Source organism: Aphelocoma coerulescens, chromosome 5, assembly GCF_041296385.1.
Source record: "Aphelocoma coerulescens isolate FSJ_1873_10779 chromosome 5, UR_Acoe_1.0, whole genome shotgun sequence".
Taxonomy (NCBI): Eukaryota; Metazoa; Chordata; class Aves; order Passeriformes; family Corvidae; genus Aphelocoma; species Aphelocoma coerulescens.
The window spans coordinates 23,440,985-23,461,465 of NC_091019.1; the positions used below are offsets into that span (position 1 = coordinate 23,440,985).

General features: G+C 40.6%; 1 protein-coding gene across 5 annotated transcripts in view; it reads left to right on the top strand.

Annotated features, from left to right (window-relative positions):
* Nucleotides 1-19,830, top strand: part of LDLRAD3 (low density lipoprotein receptor class A domain containing 3) — a 107,452-nt gene extending 87,622 nt beyond the window's left edge. For 4 of the 5 annotated variants that reach the window (XM_069017120.1, XM_069017122.1, XM_069017123.1 and 1 more), the window contains 2 exons: nucleotides 12,871-13,216; nucleotides 14,843-19,830. In XM_069017120.1, the coding sequence (XP_068873221.1) occupies nucleotides 12,871-13,216; nucleotides 14,843-15,104 (608 nt within the window). In that variant the 3' untranslated portion in view covers nucleotides 15,105-19,830. The remainder of the gene's footprint in view (nucleotides 1-12,870; nucleotides 13,217-14,842) is intronic. The other variant, XM_069017121.1, reaches the window with a different exon arrangement.
* Nucleotides 19,831-20,481: the final 651 nt, after the last annotated feature.

Below are 20,481 nucleotides of genomic sequence, written 5' to 3' on the forward strand. Positions count from 1 at the left end.
AATTTCAGTGGTAATTATGTAAAAAATTCCAGGCATATAGAAGATGAGAAGCATGGCATAATTAGTTGTGGAGGTTTTTACTGCTGTAATTACAGTGATGAATATGCATGAGGCTGTTTGGGGAAGGGAAGCACAGCAAGCAATTGTATTTAATTAAACTTTTAGCTGGCTTAGTTATGGAGACTGCTCTTTGTTTTAATCCCTTCAAAACTGCAGTGACACTCCCAAGGCAGGGTAGTTACACCCCAGAGTGTGAAAATTGCATTTTAGGATTTATTTTTCCTGGGTGGAGGTCTCCTAGGTCATCTGCCACTTTATGAATCACAGGTAATCATTATGTTCCAATTTTACGACTCTTGAAACTTTTGTGAAAAGCCCGATGAAAGCAAATTGCACCATCTATTGTTTGTGTATTTAAAATGTTCAAAGAGAAGGATGTTGAGTTGCACAGGTAAGCGTGATGCAGAGGAGCCAGCAAGCACAAGGCACGAGTGACTGCTGCACAGAGTGATGTTAGGATCAGTCAGGCCTTTAGCATCCAGAGGTCTTTGTTTATGGGGTCCTTATCTATGGAACAAAACTAGGTGAAAAATTAAAGAAAAGTTGTTTGTAAAGGCAGCAAGGAGTCATACAGACCAAGTGTGTGTCTGGGGGTTGTTTTGCATTTTTATTCAGTATTTTCTAGATATTTGGTATGTTTCACTTAGTCTAGAATCCAGTGTGATTTGGTCCTTTTATTTTCTTTTAATTCTCTTTCCTAATTTGTGTTTAGACAAGTTTTTAAGCTGAGACATAAGCATATTAAATCAGCCTTCATCTTCAGTGTGTGAACACTGTATGTAGACAGCTTGTTAAAATACCACAGAGTGCTGGGGAGGACAGTACTGGGTTGCTCAAGGATAATTAAGTGCACCTTAAGAGTGAAGCAATAAAGCTGCCTCCTCTTTGATAGTAAAGAAAAAGTAAATAATTCATTAAAGTAAGTGTGTGTGTGTAGAGAGCAAGGTATGGCTGATGGAAGCTGAGAACTCCCAATTTCTGATCCTGGCTGACAATCTTTAGCTGTGCAACTGGAAGTGAATAGTTTTATTAATTTAAGTCTTGCTTTTTAGGTAAGGAATAGGTTTACCTATCTTGTTGGATTACTGTAACATTAATGTGATTTGTCTCTAAATACTTAAAGGAATAGTACTGTAAAAAATACTGGAGTTGGCTGTTTGCATCTGTACTATGAAGGAGTAGTAGTAAATGGTTTTGGTTCTTCTTCTTTCAAATTAGATAAACTCTTAACCTTTCTTGCTTTAAGAATGGTTTTTAAAATTGCAGCAGATGCTCGTGTGTGTGTGTAAATGGAAACATGTCTCAGCTATTACAAATTATGCTCCCTAGAAGCTTTTACCCAGCCCACAGTCCCCCAGCTTTTGTTTAAATTTAGTCATGAAGCATCATTTTACCTATTTTCTCTTCTTCCCGAGAAGTGTTTCATTAAATTTGTCTTGTATCTTTTCCCTTTTCCCCTTGTTTGCCTTTAGTTCTGATCTGCCCAATAATCTAAGAATTAGTCACTGAGCTTATTTTTCATAACCCGTGGCTATTATAAATACTTCAATCATGTCTCCTCTTCATAGTATTTTCTCAAGACTAAATAAATCATGCTTTTTTCTCTTGATATTTAAGCCCTGTTTCCCCCATTCATCATCTTTGTTTCTTGTGCTGTACTCTCATCAACCTAATTCTGTCTTCAAGTAAGCTGGCCAAAACAGACTGCCAGTGTTCAGACATGGTTTCGTTGGGGTTTTGCAGAATCATGCCATAATACAGTTCATATCCTTTGCTTGTGATAAGCCAGTTTTCTATTAACCTTCTTTACCACTGCTATGCATTAGCCAAAGTTTCTGTCAATAAAGGCTTGTTCTCATGTGACACATTAGCTAATTCAGTGCCTTTTAAGCTATGCTAAGCTGTACTAATCACTATTATTTGCCTCCAGTCTTTTCACGCAGAATGAGGACTATAAGTATGCCACCAAAAATCTCTTCATTTGCCCTTGCACACAGTAATTATCTTGACATAGTGATTAATAATTATTATTCTTGCCTCTTAATACTAATTTTAAAATACATTTTTATTTCTTGCATTGTACACATGCTTTTCATTTCAAGAATTGCACAATTCAGTATGACTAGTTTAGTCAGTCAGCCAGGGTCAAAGGGAAAATAAATGTTTCCACAATTTCTCTGGAAACAAAAAACAAGACTAAATCTTCAGCAAGAATAAAATCTGGCACACTCACATTCATTAGGCTGCATTTGACAGTGCTGAATAAACAACCTTTCATCAAGTGCAGCAATTTTCTTCGTTCTATAATGAAAGATATTTTTTGGTTAATTTATTTATATGAAAACTTGCTGAAGTGAGACCAAAATTTTTATAACGCATTTTTCAAAAAGAAAAGTTCTGGATAAAGTCCCAGGTACTATAATACCTTGATTTACTGTCTGAAATGTTATGCTAAGTCCATCCACAGGGGAAAGGCATCCAAGTGTCCTCTGCACACTAAAGGAGATGAGCTCCTCCTTCCTTTATGAATGCATGGTTAGCTCCTAAGGCTTATAGAATTTATTGGTTTGTCAGTGAAGTATGAACTCCTACTGAACTTGGCAGAATAATGGGATCATGTAACAGGTGATAGAAAATTCTTTACCAGAGGAGCTCCATCCTTATTGTTAGAAGGCATTTTTCATCTTTTTTCTGTTTATCTGAAGACAGGTTTGGTGAAACAAACACAAGTTTGTCAGCTCACCAGGAGAAATAACCCAAATTTAGGTTTTATGGGGTGTTTTGGGCTGTTCAATTGGCAGGGTGAAAGCGTTGCTGTTTCTTTTTTGACCACAGGCCAGTGTATACATTGAGGACTGTCAGAGGTCTCAGGGTACTTCCAAAGCGTACCTAGACCATTGTTGGCTTGAGAGGATCTGTTCCAGTGCTGCATTCTCCTTGCCACTTACCAAGTTGCACCTCACACCAGAGCTACACATGTGGGTAGTAAGTTATTGTGGTGCTTTGCCTTTGGGGGTAAGTGGTTCAGATTCAACCTGGATTGTAGATAGTTAAAATTTACAGGATTTTTTATATTCTGCAGAAAAACTTCAGGAAGGTCTCCTGAGTACGTACAGGAATGATAGTCCCTATGATAAAACCATCAGAGTGGTCAGGGTATCTGGAAATCTAAAGGCATGGAGGCATGTGGTGCTGCTACTGTTTATTCACTGACAAAGGCAGCAGCTCTGATCAATTAGACATATGAAATAAAGCTGTGATCTCTCATGTTAGTCATGTGGTACACTTCCCTGCAGTGTTTGAAAGCCCTGCACTTATATTGTTAGAGCAGGCATGGTTTTGATTCTCATTCATTTCAAACTTCTGTATTTAAAAATGTTAAAAGCTTCCCTGCAATGTCTTCTTCAGCCTAAACAATCCTGATTCTTACAACCCTTCTTGGTAGGTAGTGTCTCTGTGGGCATCTGATAATTCATGTTGTTCTCTACCAAGCTCTGATTCACCTTTGCTTTTTTTTTTTAAGTCCTGAGCTGGATAAATGCTCGAGCAGACACCTTGCTAGACCTGGATTCTGTTTTGATTGTATTTTTCACTGCCAGTCAGCATGCTGTTCTCTGCTGACACCTGACTACATGTGATCCTGCCCATTTCTGCTATTTTCGAATAATTTTTAATTTTGATCTCATCTAGCAGAGTTGGTGTTGCCTAACAGCAAGCTGAATAAGCATTCTCAGTCATTCAGGTAATTACTGAATAGTTTCAGGTTCAGAGGAGAGCCTTTTGGACCCCCCTGAAAAGCTTTCAATTTTCTAATGAGCCCCTGGCAGCCACAGCCTTTGAATGTTTCCCTCCCACTCCCTATTTTCAGTGTCATCTTTTCTGATCAAGTGAGATTTTTATCAGAGGATGAAAAGCACATGTTTATCTTCTTCCTGGTGTTAATGCCTTCCAGATGCTTGTTAGTGTCCCATTTGTGTACACTAGCTTTCAAATGCAGCTTTTTTCTTTTTCTTCTCTTTGCCTCATTTGCTTCTGCATTCTTTCTTCCCCTCTCTCTCTGGCATTTGACAGTCTGGGTCTTGTGATCAGGAAGGCCAAAAAGGGCTATGAAATAGCTACTTTCACAGCCAATTGCTGTCTTCTCTGCTGTTGTATGCTACTCTTTTTTTTTTTTTTTTTTACTGTATGTATATATAATATTTAAGGAAATATTTAGAATTTGATTTGCAATCAGGTACACTGTTAAGACCTTCCTGAAGGTGGAACCTGAATGCAGTGAAGCTATTGAGGCCACTGTTTGGCCACAGTTTCTTGAGTTTACAGAGCTTGTGGCTGAAAGGAAACATTAGTTTGTATGTCAAACAATTGTAATGCAAAGTCAGGATAACTTTAAGAAGCAAAGCATCTCATAATGCAACTTCACACAGGTTCACTGTTTTGTGGAACCAAGAGCTGAGCTCCATCTTGGTTTGGACTGAGTCTCTACCCACATCCACTCAGTTGTTGTAGTCTTGATTTCCTCTCCAGTCTCCTTTGGCTTCCTAGAGCCAGAGGGTAGCCTGCAGGCTCGTGCTGGAGTAGATTTGCTGCTGGTTTCTTCTGTGGCATCCTAGAAGCAGTCATTGAAGGGGCATTGAGTAGGTATGAATGAATGGGTGATGTGAAATGGGACCCTAGGGAAGGGATTAGGTGACCTGGAAGGTATTGTTGTCTGTCTCTTCAAATTTGTTTCTTTTTTTACTCAAGATCACAACCTGCTCATGTTTTCTAAATTGTTAGGATCGTTAATATCTTGAACAAGTGAAGCTGTGTGCACTGTGTATCTGGCAACATCTCCTCTTAGCAACTCTAGAAAGAAAATAGGATTGACAATAGTAATATGTAAAACAGGACATGGACGTTGTACTAACACTTTATCAAAAATCAGAGCCATTAAAATACAGTTCTTGAACGATTAGCCTAAATTTATAAACTGCTTATAAACTTAGTCTAATATAGATTTAAATCACATTTAAGCACTATTTCTTGCCATGTATACCTGACTTCAGGCTCCATAAATCCTGCACTGCATTTCTTCAAGCCTTATTATCCTTCTTATGCTCCAGCTGTTCATAGCACTAATCAGCACCCAGGAAAAAGTTAATGTGCACATTCTAGCTGAGTACTGTGTGTCTCTTCTTGCCAGCCTCCAGAATAAACACTACAAAAATGCAATTCAGCTGTCCTGCACAGCATCCCATGTTCAGCTTTTTCCAGACACTCTATTGAAATAACATGCATTTTTTTCAGGCACACAGATCGCTCAAGATAAACTGGTAACACTTTTGCAGTGGGTGTAATTTAGTTTCAGAGTTGATAGATGATGAAAACAGTAGCATTTCATCCACATATTTTCATTTTAATTAGTTTACTTTTTGTTTTTATTTGTTGGGTTTTTCTGCCTTCTAGATATTCACATGATTCCAAGGAGTGTTAGTGGAATATGTCATGGAAACTTGGATTCTAAGCACTTAAGGTCAAGACTGGAATACAAAAGGCAAAGCCACCCATGGCCTTTGCCAGACTTGTTTTCCATCATGCTTTTGACTTGGAACTGTACTGAAGACCTTTCAAAGTTAATCAAGGTAGGGCATGCCTTTGTCCTGGCAGGGCTCTGATCCAAGGTCCAGGCTCTTTCCTGGCTCAGAGCCCTAATTAACCTTCGCAGAAGACAGGACAGTGCACTTGCACATAAGTTTGCCAGTGTTGCTGAGGGGATTTGGTAGAAAATAGCATGCTTTAGTTAAAGAAGCGAAGATGAAGCTGATATTACAGAATCAAAGAATCATTAGGGTTGGAAGGGACCTCTTGAATGTCTCCAGAGAGGGAGATGCCATGATTTCTTTGGACAGCCTGTTCCAGTGCTCTGCGACCCTCAGCGTAAAGGAATTCTTCCTCATGATGAGGTGGAACTTGAGTGTATGTCCATTATTCCTTAAATATTGGAGACTGAGTAACTTGGGTCTTGCTGGTTGAATTTCACAGTTCTGTTAGCTTTTCCATTAAAACATTCTATTGTTTTAACTTTCAAGACTCTCTTATGCTACTCATTAATGATACACAGGGGAGTACACAGCAACCAAAGACCCCAAACCTGGACTTTTTATGCAGTTGAGGAATACTGTTTGTGCCTGGAACCAGGTGAGACTGGAATATCTATTGGGAGATTGGGGGAAAGAGCAGGCTATGCTTCAGGATCAATGGCTCTTATCTCCAACTTAGGCACCTTGTTTTAACTGGAGCTGGAGCCTGGGAGGTGTGTAGTTGTCATGTGTATTGGTAAGAGCACCAGAGCATGTTTATGTCGTAAAGATAATACTGTTTTTCTTTCTTTGAAGCACATTCTTGATTTATTTCATAAGATTGGTCTACCAAAGAGCCTTCTGGTGGGTGCAGCTTGAGATTTTTCTCCTGTATGCAGGTTTAATTTAATGCTTGGGAGGGGCCAATAGTAGCACAAGCCCCTAAAGCTTTCAGTGCCCCAGTCTCTTCCTGAGTGGCATCTTCCTGTCATAAAATGTTACAAGAACTCTGTAGTAACTAATTTCATGGCAGACTCCTTGATGGTGCCACTCCATTTCCAAAGGAGAAAGAGGAGACAAACAGAAGTAACTGAACCACTCCATTTAGAGAACATTTTTAGAACAAAGTTCTTCCTTTTTATGTTCTACCCCTGCTTTTGGTATTGGTTTTTGTACTGTCTATGATTTAATCAAAGTACACCACTATCCTATCACGTGTCCGGGAAGTGCTGCCTAGATCAATGCTGGAGTAATCCTGAATTCCAATAGAGTAACACTTTAATTTCCTCCTTGGGCTCCATCCAGCTGCCAAGTCTGGACCTTTTGTTTCTGTGCTTTATGGCAGATTTTGGCTTTGCAGGTTTTTACATTGCTGCCAAGTTAATTTTAGAACTTTAGTTGCTATGACTACTGCTAAGTATTTCTTAGTTCTCTACTTATTTGCTCAGTTTGCTGCTTTTCTTTTCTTTGTGTGTGTGTGAAGTGCATGGAGTAATTATTCTGCCCTGCAGAAGATAAAAAAGGATGGCATGTGAGAGGTGAGGCTCTTGATCTTCAGGCTGACTCAGCTGCTCTTTTAGAGCAGCTGCAAAGACTTGAAAGCCCAGCTCTTGTAGTGCGTGGTCAGGATGAGGATTTAAGTCTGGGGAGGAAGGCACTGGTAATGCGCTCATTCTGGTGCACTGAATGAGACATGCTGGCACTGCTTCTAATTCTGCTGACTGCTGCTGTCCTGAGGTTTATCTGTGTCTTGCTGGCTACTTGTATAACTATATATAGCTCCAAGTCTTGCACTTAGCTTTACATTCTTGGGAACAATAAGCATTGTTTTTCTCAGAGCCTCTAAAGTGCATTATGCAGAGAAATCCTTTTTCGTTGCTCAGAGCTCAAGTTGTTACGCTAATACCAATAGTGATTTAAAAAAAATTATATGTATGTACAGCTAATAAGTTCTTCATATCAAGAGGTCCTACTCTGTTTATGCAGGCAAGGTCATGACTATCTTTTCAGTCATCTGAAAGAATAGGTAAAGACAGAGTACCCAGTGGTATTTAGACTTCTGATTGATATTTGAAACACTTGAACTTTTGAGGAAAATGCAGTTCTTGTCAGCTTGGGAGGATGTCCTGAGAACGTAGGAACATCACTGTCTGGTTTTCAGGTGCCGACAGCCTGGCAAGGAGCCGGCAGAGATGGAGAAAATGACCTGATGGGCAACTTCAAGAGCTGGGAATAGATCCACCCTTTGCTCCAGCTTGTTAGATCAAGGGCTGTTGTGGTTGCTGTGGTTCTGCTCTGTGAGCGTTAGGGACAGTGATTAGCAGGGAGTTAAACACAGGATAACCTGGTGCCGTTTGAAACCAGGACATCTGTGCAGATACCTGTTGTCCGTCTGTGTCTGTGAAGTCATCACTGTTATAGACATGCCTGGAAGGAACTTCATCATGGTGCTTTCCCAGAAATCTTACCCATTTATCAAGTACCTGTTCAGCAAAGATGTAATCATATTGTATTCCTCTGGCCAATTCCCATAGATAAGGTCTGTTTAGTATGTGTAACACCTCCATTAGTGAATCTCTCTCCTGTGCCTGAAACAGAGAGAGCCATAGCAGGGCAGAAACATGCTTTGAATGCAGTTGAAAACAAATCCTTTTTTCTGGTGTCTATGGGAACTGTGAAGCTGTTCAGGAGGGGAACAATGGTAACCTAGCATGAGACTGCATGAGGTCAAGGTGTTGTGTAGTCTGGGAGAGATCTTGTTTGTAACACTGAGAAGGGCAATAGGGAATAAGATAACTCAGTTAGAGAAACATCACTAGAATAAAGAGTATTCTGAGAGTTCAGTGCACAAAATCTATGTAAGTTTTGTTTTAGCAGGACATAAAATCATCAAGGATGAGAAATTTAATAAGAGTTTTGGGAGACTTAGCTGGATGCCCTAAGAACTTCAAACAGAGAAAGTAAATAATGTGCAGAGGCTCTGCCTGTCTGCATTTGATTTTTGTTGCCTTTAACCTTCCAAGCTGCAGCTCTGCACTTGAACCAGTTGGAATTTCAATGTGTTGTTACAGTAGCATCTTTGTTGGAGATGGACCGTGACTCGTGCTCATTAAGGCTACAGATGTCTGCTCAGATTATGTATTTCAAAAGCTTTTTCTCCAATGAACTGTGAAAAGCCAGGCTTGAGCAGAGGATTGTGAAAGATAAAATAATAGCCTCTCATGCCTATGTCTGGCAGACTTAATGCAGTTACTCTCAGATCTTTTTTTAAACTTTGAGACAGCAAATTTGTTCACAGTCAATAAATAGACCTCTGAGCACAACCCGCTATGTTTCCTTTATCAGTGTTTTCCTAAATTATTCACAAGGCTTTTTACACTCCAAAAATCTCTAATCTGTGAATTCAGCATTTCCCAGATACTAGAGTTTAATAGGCATAAGTGACATTGATAAACTGTTTATATGTGGCTTGATAGAAAACGGATCTTCTTAAGGGGAAAAAAAAGCACAAAATAAGAAATGCTCCATGAATTTAAATTAAACTTGCTTGCCCACTCACTCTTTTTCATGAATTTGTACTTAGTAGCAGAGCAGACAGAACTTTTTAAACCTACCTGGATAATACCTGCTTCTCCTGGGAGAAGATAACTAAATTACTGAGAAATTCAGTTCAATGACTTCTATGATGTGTAAACATTTGCTGAAAATTATTAGAGCAGAGCTAAAGAGTAATGGATTTTGTTTCCTTAAGTAGTTGTGCATGTCCAGCTGAGAGTTTTCAGGTGTTCTCTGTATCTCACCTTCTCCCTTTTACATCATGTGCAAAATGGATAGAAGTTCATCAGGCAGTCTCAGCTCAGTACCCCTCATTCCCTTCCACACCTCTGAATATTCACTGGGCTCTACAAAAATAACCCCAGAATGTTATCAAGGAGTTCTAAGAAGTTACTCACTTCAAAGTGAGTAACAATATATGAAGACAAAGCAAAAACTTGATGTAAGAGTCTCCTGTATGCAAAACTGTCTCATAGTTCTGCTACTTTTGTTTTAGCTGTGCCAAAGAGCAGTTTTGTTGCCAAAGCATTATTTTGGAAGACCATTAAGGGTAGTTCACCTCTTTAGGGCTGAAAGCCAAGCAGTGTTGATAGGCTCAGGTAATGTTACTTTCATCTTTTTCAGGTTTGGATTTACTGACCTTGCTAGAAAAGAGAGGTGAGGTGCTGGTTGGTCTTTCATGGAATGAATTATACCACAGCAGAAGTGAAATGCCACTGGACTTCACTTGTGAGCACAGTTTGCTAAGAGACCTTTGATTATATCTTCTTGGCCCAGAGAACCCACCTATAAGGCAAGAGTAAAGTTGTTACTGTGGTGAAAGAAGACTTAGTTTCAATGATAGCTGAATCTTCCTAGTTAGAACTCCATCTCAGGTACAGTCTGTGCCTGGGCAGGTATAAAGGCTATGCATGTTTAGGGAGCTGGATTCTTTGCATGGGGAGGGTGTCTCCATGCAAATCCTCAACACTGCCTGGGACACAAGAAAGAGCACTTGACAAATGAACAGATTCTTTCCTCTTCACAGTGTGTATCTGTACTTCTCTGTGCAGCTTCGTGTTAGAGACACATGGGCTAGAATTAGCTGAACTGATGGAGATGCTAATTCCTATGCCAAATGCAATATTGCTGTGTTGGCCGGTTCAAAGGTTGCACCAGCCAGCACTGCTCAAAACAGCACCCTAATGGCTCTGCTGCTGGCTCAGAGACCTCTGCACACATCTGCAGGCATGCCCTTAGATTGCTCTGGGTTTCAGAGGGACGTTGAACTAAATGGGAATACAAGGAACAGATCTAAACACACCTGAAAAGCAACAGAGTTAACTGGTAAGTAGATGATGTTTCATTAGCCACAGTAATCCCAGATCTCCAAAACAGCATGTTAACTGCAAAGTTACTCCAAATCTCTGCAAAAGATGTGTCCATGGTTGTTGTATGAAAAGGATTGTAAAAGCAGATGTAAGAGATGTTTTGTTTCACACTGTTCTAAAGCTGGTCATCAGGTCCCATCTGACTTTTGACAAAGTAGTTTTTCTTCAGCAGTCTGGTTAACCTGTTTGGATTTCTAGAACTGGTCTTGTAGGACCTACAAGATGCTATCCTAAACAGGTGGATAACTTTGAAAGTTTGGAAAGAAGTTGATGGATAATTCACTTCCCATGTTTCTTCCCTTTTAGTAAGATGGAGATTATACAGAGAAGGGACTGTGCTGCTGCAGAATGAGCCTATGGTAACTAATTAGGTCTCATCAGGTCTGCAAAGGCATCCCGTTTTCAGCCTTATGCCAGTGCACTGTAACCTGTGAGCCAAGCTGAATGAGAGTCTTGTGGTTATTTTAGTGGGATGTCATAATAGATTGACCTTCCTTGCACTTGCTGCAGGAAATAGTATTCATGCATGGGTCAGTCCTTGCAAATAAACTTCTTGATGTTTGCATAGAAATGATCTGCTTGTCATTATATTCCCTATGTTGGCCCTTGTCTGTGGTATGTGACATGAATTCATTTCTTGGCTGTTGAATTTAGGGAGTGTATTAAAGGAGCCAGAGTAATATGTGATGAGCTGTAATTAAAACTACTAATGCATGTCAATTCCTTTCCTTCCTTCTGCTTTCATTTACATTCCTCCTGCAGACTTGGTTTACTTTGCTGAGTGAGCCAGAGACACAGTGTTGACTGGAAACAGTGATTTTTGCTTTCTCTAGCACAGTTGCATGGGGAAATAAAGTTAGTGAAGATCCTCCCTGAGGTGATACACTGAGGTGTTACATTAAGCACCAGGAAAAGTCTGTGGCTTGTGGCTGGCCTGCAAAGCTCTGGTGTGTGGTTGTAGTGGCATCATCAGTAGAACAGATCTATCTGAGTGGTAGTTTTCATAGTTGGTAGCTGGACCAATAATGACAGAATGGTTTGGAATGGACCATAAAGAGCATCTCGTTCCAACCCTGTGAGCAGGGACACCCTCCCACTAGACCAGGTCGCTCAAAGCTCCATCCAGCCTGGCCTTGAACACTTCCAGGGATGGGGCATCCACAGCTTCTCTGGGCAACCTGTTCCAGTTCCTCACTACTCTCATAGTGAAGAAATCATGTTTCTTTGTTCTGGTACAGTCTTTTTTTCCCATCTCATCTCTTCTTATGAAAGTATCTATGCTTTAAAATGGAGATGTTTAAAGGATTAGCCATTTTATGTTGTATTATCTTACTAACAAATGCAGAAGCTATTTTTAGTGATGCTGGAAGTTGTCGTTTGGTATTTAAGTATGGAAGTGAGTTACCAAAATCAAATATTCAGAGATACCTAAAGCGTCTTGATGAGAACAATGGGGGCTTGTGTAAAGCTCTCCATTATGCTGGGCACAGTCAGTGTATATTTCATTATCTGTTGTTAGAGAAATATATTAGTGGCTCTGTTGTAATTCTAAATGACTAAAAAGCAGTTTTGCTTGATAGGGAAAAGAAAGGAAAATCATATGCTAAGACTTACTGTGCCAGCCTTCTGCGGTAGGAAATTAAGAATTTGAATGGATCATGCTGTTGTAATTGTGTGGATTTGGGGTTCTGTTTGTTTGGTTTGGTTTTTACTCAGCCTCGTATTTTTCTTGAGGTAGATGAATGTCAGAATAGCCTGTTTGGGGCTGTAAGGAATTACAGACTGCACAGAAAGAGAAATTCCTGCCCAAAAAAATATTGCTCAATGGCTGCACGACCTTGTGAACATGGGGCTTAAATGGCGTCAGGGGAATGTAAAGTAAGAAAAAGAAAAGTGAGTGTTGCACATTCTACATGTCTGATTCTAGTGAGCTTTGCCAGGTGCAGCTGAGGTACTGTGGTTATGGCTTGGAACTGGGTGTCTCACCTGGAAACAAAAGTTCTGACTATTAAGTAGGGGTGGGAGAGATACTCCCACGATAATGCTTATGCTTCCTACTATGATGTGTGTTTTCCTCTTTCTCAGCTTGTCTCTCCCTAGTAGTTTATGTGCTGGCACTTGCTGTGGGTGAGGATGGACTGAGGGATACTCTGCCAATCTCCAATTTGCATGCATGTGCTTTTAATAAGCTCGTTTTCCACAATCTGAAGGAAAAAGGAAAACTTTCTTCTGTCAACAGCGTGTTAGCAGGAAACACAGCATAGGCCAAAAGCAGTTGTATATTGAAACCAGTCTCAGGCTTCCTTTTTCCTTTTGTCTTGCAGAGGCAGGGAGCGGCCAAGATTACGTGACGTCCGAAAATCAGCTGCTCTACTACCCGAGTATCACCTACGCCATCATTGGCAGCTCTGTCATTTTCGTGCTCGTGGTGGCCTTTCTTGCCTTAGTGCTGCACCACCAGCGCAAGCGCAACAATCTGATGGCGCTGCCGGTGCAGCGCCTGCAGCACCCCGTGCTGCTGTCCCGCCTGGTGGTCCTCGACCACCCGCACCACTGCAGCGTCACCTACAGCGTCAACAACGGCATCCAGTACGTGGCCAGCCAGCCCTACCACAGGCCAGTGGACCTGGACTCCCCGCCGTCCTATTCAGAGGCCGTGCTCGACCAAAGGTACGTACGGGAGCTGATTCTGGGCCCTCCAAAGCGTCACTCTGCTGACTGTAGCTCTGGTAATCTGTGCTGCTGCTCCCCACTTATTGCTGCTTTTGACAGAAGTTCAGTGTTGCACTTCTGTTGCCTGCGTATTTCAAGTAAATCTGAGCTGCTTCTGTGTATGAAAAGTTCATGGTCCTCAGGTCCTGTTACTGTTACTGGTCTTAAAGGGATTTGAGGCTAACTCAAGTCATGTTCTCTTAGCACATGTTGTTGGTTGTAAGATACTGAGAACGGCAGGAGAATGTATAATTTTTCTAGTAGTGATATCCTGTGCCAGTCTGGAATCAAAATGTGAAAACTGGATTTGGAGTTTCACCAAAAAAACCCAGCTAAGGTGAAGGTCATAGCACCAAAAAAATATTGCCCTGTTCATTTATAATAAGTATATAAAGGTGAGAGAGTTCTTCAATTCTTGTATAAAGAAATTGTGTCATTCTTCTGCTCTGCACTGCTTTCCTTTTACCAAGAAAAGAACAGAACTCTGGAATGGAAAGAACTCTTCTTAGTTTAAATAGCTGAAAGTGCTTTGAAGTCTGGTGTGGGTGTGGCTAGTTTATGATGCTTTTGTAGTTATGGAGTTATGACGCTGGTTTTATTTGTAGATAATTAACCTTGATTTTAACCTGTGTCTGTAAAGTCTTTCCAAACAAAACTTATAAACAGACATCCCCTCTACATAAAAAGGACATGGTACAAACTTCAACAATTGAGATTATTCACAATCACCCTGTTGGTATTTTTAGTACAAACTGTGGGATTTAAGAATAATAGTAAATTCCTATTCTCTGCTGCTTTTGGCTGCAGGTCCCTTGTCTTAGTGTTGACTTTCATAATAATGATATCTTTTCATTATTAAGGGCAACTAAATGAGCAGGTGTCCATATTGTAATCACTTCTCACCTGAGCTGATAAAACCATCAGCAGTTTTGGAGCTAATTGCTCCCAGGGCCTGTTATCAGTCTGCTCAACCCTTCAGTGGCTTTATGTGCTTGCTATCAGAACGACAACAGTTTTCCTGAATGCAGTACTCATCTTGCCTGTACCTACTTAGCAGTTGCCCTGCATGTGATCTCATGACAACCAAAGTGATTTGTCAGTGTGGAGAATTCAGTTTGTTATTTATTTGTAGACTGTAAGCCATTAATCTCTGTCACCTCGTGGAGGTTTCCTTGGAGCTTTCTTCTGTTCACGTCATCATCTATAGGTGTAAATCCACCACTTAATGTTATTTCTTTTAAAGGGTTTTCTCTGGTGTAAATGTTAAACAGAAAAGTTCTTTACCTCTTGCACAGCTGGCTTTGAGCCAGCTTCGTTGAAGTCCATAGCCAACTAACTCAGTGTGTGGATTGTTGAACAGGTTGTAATTACTGTGTTGCACCTTGGCCAGAAACCTTGCTTCCCAGTGGTGGTGTGGATATTTTGAAATGACCTGAAGGATGTAGGGAGGTCTGAGATCTCTTGATATGTGTCATAATTGAAAAGCTGAGAAATACTGTTTGCTTTTTTCATAATTGGAATACCATGTACTATCTTCTGTCCCACTGTTTCCAGTAACTTCTTACTCTGTTGTGTGTCTTACAGCAGACCACCTTGGTTTGACCTTCCTCCACCACCTTATTGTTCCGAATCGGAATCACTTAACCAGGCAGACCTTCCTCCTTACCGCTCTCGGTCGGGAAGCTTGGCCAGCACAGACACCCCCATGGCAGAAAGTCCTGTGGGCACATCCGACAGTTGGACGAGAGATGTCCATGGCAGCATGGATGGGCACAGAACTCTTCTGGAGAGGACAGTAGATCAGAGTGATTCTCTGCTCAGCCACATTGCTGAAAGAGAAGTGTAACTGCTCCAGTAGTTGGGATGGCAGGAAGGCATTTACTGTGTCTGTGTGGGTTAATCTGCTGTGGCTAATAGGTTTCAGGGGGACATGTGCCTGAATGATGACTTGGTTTGAATTCACACTGAGTTAATATTTGAATTCAGCATTTTGGGCTCATCAAAGGCAGAGCAAGGGTGCTAAACCTAGAGTCACATCAGCTCTCCACAATATTTCTGTGAGCAAGTTCTGGTTCAGCAAGTAAGAGAAACATCAGTGCTTTGTCAAAAGAACTGATGTGCTGTATTTATTGAACTGCTTACTGTATATGAATGTATATATGTGTGTGTGTAATATTTACAGAAGTGGCACACGAGAACTCTGCCAGAAAGACTCCTGTTTTCAGACTGCCTTCCATTCTGTCCACGTGGGAGCTGCTTCTTATTACTGTCTGGTGCCAACTGGTGGTCACTGAAGCACATGAGAGGCAGTCATTCTGCTTGGAGGTGTGGTGCCCAGTGCCAGCCACCCGGCAGTGCCCAAATTGCAGAAGATCTCCTACTTGACCTATCTCTGCATGGCCTGGAACATTGTCACTGTGAAGGAGTTTTAAGCTTGTGAGGATGCAACAACTCTAACTAAGCAAGGGTTTTTTTCCCAGATGCCAATATTTAGGCCATATTTGCATAGGTTGTCTCAGCAACACCACAAAGGTTGGTTTATCTGTCAAATGTCAAGGCTGAGTACAGAGGCACTGAAGCTTCTCAAAACAACAGAGCAAGACTTTTTTTCCTGTGTGACAAAACATTACTCCATGTGTTCCCTCTTAAAAAAAAAAACACAGCTAAACAACAAAACAAAACCCAAATTGTTCCAGCTAAATCTTCAACACCAAAACTGCTGTGAGGCAAACACCCGGCACAGAAAGCTTTAATGTCAGTGAGTAGTTTGTTGTATTTGTAAAATAGCTGAAAGCAGGCAGGTCATGCAGTGAAAGGCGTTGGGCTCGTTATCCCACCTACATCATGTATGTGTACATGCATGAATACATGTGTGTAATGCTGTGTGTGGGTATGTGCATAGTGTATCACGTGGGTGTAGTTCTTCTGCACCACAAGAACTCTAAACTGTCAAAGTTTCGTTTTTGATAAAACTCATTGGTTTTTACAGAGTTTACATTATTCATATTCATTTGGTTAAAATCCTAACTTCTGCAGAAAACCAGAATTATTTCTGTCCGTTCTGTCCTGAGTCTTGTCATGGTCTCCTGTCAGATGTGTTTCAGTGCACCTTGTTGAGTCACCCATGTGAAAGCACCTCGGAGGTAAAGGTATTCAGAGTGGCAAGAGGGAAGAAGCTAGGAATTTAAATGCCACTGCAGTGCTGTGCTTGTGCTCAATATACAGAAAACAACGTCTTCCTCTTGTCTGGGGGGAAAATTGCTTTGAAAAATTATTAATATTTGTCTATCCCACATTTCCCACTCCTTCTGTGTAAAAGAACAGTGTCATTAAACAGACCTTGCTGTTTAAAAGAAGTGAAGGAAGCTGACTGCCCACACCTTCTGCTTTCTTTCTCCCCATCTTTCTAAGGTAGACTCTTTTGCCCAAAGGTAATATGCTGAGAACCCAAGAATTTGGAGTGTAGGTAAGGGAACAACTCAAGTTCAGTCTCAGTTCTCATAAATACACCTGAATTTTTAGCGAGACAAGGGGGTATTGTTGGTTTGGGTTTTTTTCCATTTCCAGCTCTGGAGTCTGTTGCCACGATATGCAAGAGGCAGGGAGAGATTTACAAGCACAGGTCATTCCAGGACTGAGGACATGGTGGGGAGTCCTGGAGAATTCTGATGCTTTTGGGCTGGGCTGACTTTGGAAGCAGATGAAGGGCTTTCATTACAGGCTTAGGCAGCCTGTGGTGAAGTGCATTGCTGAAGATGCTCCTAGGTCCTTGCAAAGTAATGTACAAGAGTGGATCCAATTTCGTGCTTGCTGAGAACTCAAGCAATGTAGTTATGCTGTCCTGCACAAAGCAGGATTTAGCTGTATTGCTGACTGACTGAGGTCATCAGCAGACTGTTGTCATTGCACAGAGCAGACAGTTATTCTTTATTTTACAGCTAGATCAGCCTCAGGTACATGAATGAGTTAATAGTACAGGTGGGTGCAGGGACATCTCCTGTGGTCACTGGACCCTGCTGTCCCTCTGGCCTTTCATTAAAGTTCTTCTTGGGCTCTGTAAGAGAGCTGTGTTACGCCGTATCAGAATTAACCTTAATAGTTTTCTGTGGCACTTTTAGAAACTTTATACTGGTCTTGAAAACATACCATTGAGGAGTTTGCAGTAGCTTCATTGTAATTTGGTATGTTTTTAATTTTAAAGTGGCCAAAAGCTGTATAGTGAAACTAAATCATTGTGTCCGGTATCCCTCAAACAAGCCTTCCACAGGCAATTGCATTTCCCCATGTGTATTCTAAGACACCAAGAGTGTGTGCAACCCAAATACTGTGTGCCTATGGCATCTGAAAAACATTGCCTTGCGTTGCTAACAAGTAGGAGAAGAGTGAATATAGCCTGTTTCTTCTATCTTCTGTGTCAGTCACTGTCATATATGTACATATATATATATTAAAGAAAAATATACTCTTCCAGGATGTATATATTCATGTAACTTTTGCATTAAGGTAATCCATTTGGACTTTACAAAAAAAAAAAAAAAAAGGAAAAAACATTCTAAATGGTGTGATGTTTTCCCTTCCAGCTAAGGGTGTATTTATCTTTGTAAAGGAATCTTCTAGTTTATGAGAACACAACTTAAAAGGAGATTGTGCCTTTCTGTTTGAATGTTGATTGGAGAGGCTGTTACCTGCGTTTCTGGGTGTTGTTAGGTATCATTGTCTAGAGATCCAAAAAGAGCAACAAGTCTTGTCTTCCTCTTCGTTGTTACTCATGGGGACCACTGAACTTTGAGGACTACAGCTGTTCATTATCTTGTTCCAAAAAGGCATGCCAAGACCTGGGGTGACTCGTCTTACTCCAGTTTTCTGGTTTGTAGGACAGGTTTGCTAGTCTGGCTTCTTTGGAAATTGCTGTAGTATCACACAGAAATTGTTTATGATGTGTCACTTCTAGTGTGTTAATACAGCTCTACGCTGCATTATTCAGTGGAATCTTTGGGAAATGTGCTGATGAAATTAAATATTTCATTGAAAATCCTGCAGCTTGTAAGGCTGCAGTTAAATGTTCATCCAATACCACATGATAGGGTTTCTTTTCAGTAGCAGGTAAAACTGGAATTGATCATCCTGTTGTTTACAATTGCTCTTAACCTTTTAGTTCGATGTTAGTCATCCAAGAGCTTTCCTTTCTACTTAATGTTTAAACAAATTGATGTTACTTCAAAGATCCATTCTTGTAAAAGTAAAATCACTTAAAATTTTCTTCCACAGCCAAATTCTGTTTCCGCATCTGTACTGGTTGGTGACCACTGTGTTGAGTAATTCTTAGTGCAGCTATTAATATATTTGAACAAAAGAGTTTGAAGAAATGACTACTTGAGGTAAATGAAGGCATGTTGAAAAGAAGGTCATTTAAAAATAAACAAATAAATAAAATTTAGGAGTTTTGAGTGTCTGTAGCCTCTGCTGAAATCAGAGTGATGTGTATTTAAAGTCAAGCCATTAGTGATTCTGCTTGATAGTAATCTGAAATTCCCTGTAAGGCAAATTACCATTTACCTCTCTGGTATTGGAAATGGAAAACTAGCAGTAATGCTTTTAAGAGAGAGCCTGTGAATAATTTTCTTGGCTCTTGTCTGCAGTGACACACACAACAACACCAACTGCATCACAATTTTTAAATAACTCTGCATTCCTTCTTCCTCTACTTCTAAGCCAAATCAGTTTTATTTACACCACTTCACTTTGATACAGCTAATAGGGCCCTTGTGATAGATTTAGACACTGAGTGGAGGAAAGAGATGACTCTCACTTTAATTAATGCTGCGGCTTGTTAATCTTGTGCTCTTTACTTTTAGACACCTTAGCAAAGACAAATGGTTTTAGTAGAAAAGAAAAACTATTAACAATGAAAAGGATGAAGGGACACTGATTGTGATTTTTAATGGATATTTAAAATTGTATAAATGAAGAAAAAATTTAATGCTGTATTTTTAATGTGGTGATCAAATGACAAGTACTGTTTTTAACTGTTGCTTATTGGAAGCTACTTTGCATATAATGCCTGGAATTAAAATGGTAAGACAAGGGCTTTTCTTGCAGTTCTTACTAGATCTGCAATATTTTTTTATTAACACAAGGTTATATTACACCCATGGACTAAAATACGGACTGCAGAAAGAATTTCAATACTGTGCTGGATTCTGCCTGAATGTATCCCAGTACAGGACTGTGGCCTTCATTTGTCTTTTTTTTTTTTTTCCTGATTGGAGGGGTTTTGTTAACTTGAAATGGAGAAGTTACTTAAATGCTTTAAAGGAGGTTGTATGTTGAAAGCCAACCTTGTCTTAAACTTTCGTAAACTGGAAATCTTCAAAAATGTATTGTGTATTCCTGAATAAAGTTGGTGCTTTAATACTGTTCACAAGTGAGCGTGTCCCCTGTCTCATGAAGTCTCAGTTGTTTTAAAGCCTCTTACATGAGGCTTCTTTTTGCATTCCGTGATTAGTTTTGTTAACTCTTTGTGGGTTTTAAAGATATATTTAAAACAAAGTGATACTGGAAACTCACATGTACCCATATGTATAAAAATATACTGATCCATATGTGTTCATATTTATACAAATGAAAATGATTTAATTTCATAACTTCTCATTTTGCTGTCCTGTTTGTGCCATCAAAGATGAGGCATCTGAACCAGTTTTGTTGTCTGCTTCGTTGCAAAGCTCTAGAGGCCGCAGCAGAGGTTGGTGCTCTGTGCTGGCTGCTGTAAATGGATTTACCAACAGAGGTAAGGGGCTGTCAGCATCAGCCTCTCCCCCCGCTTCTGCCTGCCGCTTCCCCCCCACTCGTGTTGCCAGCACAATGTTCCTGTTTATCTCCAGCTCCATGATCCACGTGCTGGGCGCGTGAGGCGGATTCAAGTGGAGATGCTCCATGGAGGCAGCGTGCCTGGCTGCAGTCCCAAGTCTGGAGGCTGCCCCGACAGGTGCCTCGTGCAGGCACCACCACTATCAGGGGAACCATTCAGCCCCAAATTCCAGTCCCGCATCTTGTCCAAGTCCTGTTACTCAAAGGATTACTGTAAGAAGTACCCCTGATGTTATGAAGTTATTTTCCCAGACTAAGGAGAACTAATTCAAATGTTGTCTAAGTAGTTGAATCTCTGTAAGTATACAGAGGTTGACATATCCCACTTCCATGAGTGTCCTCCACTTGCTACCTTC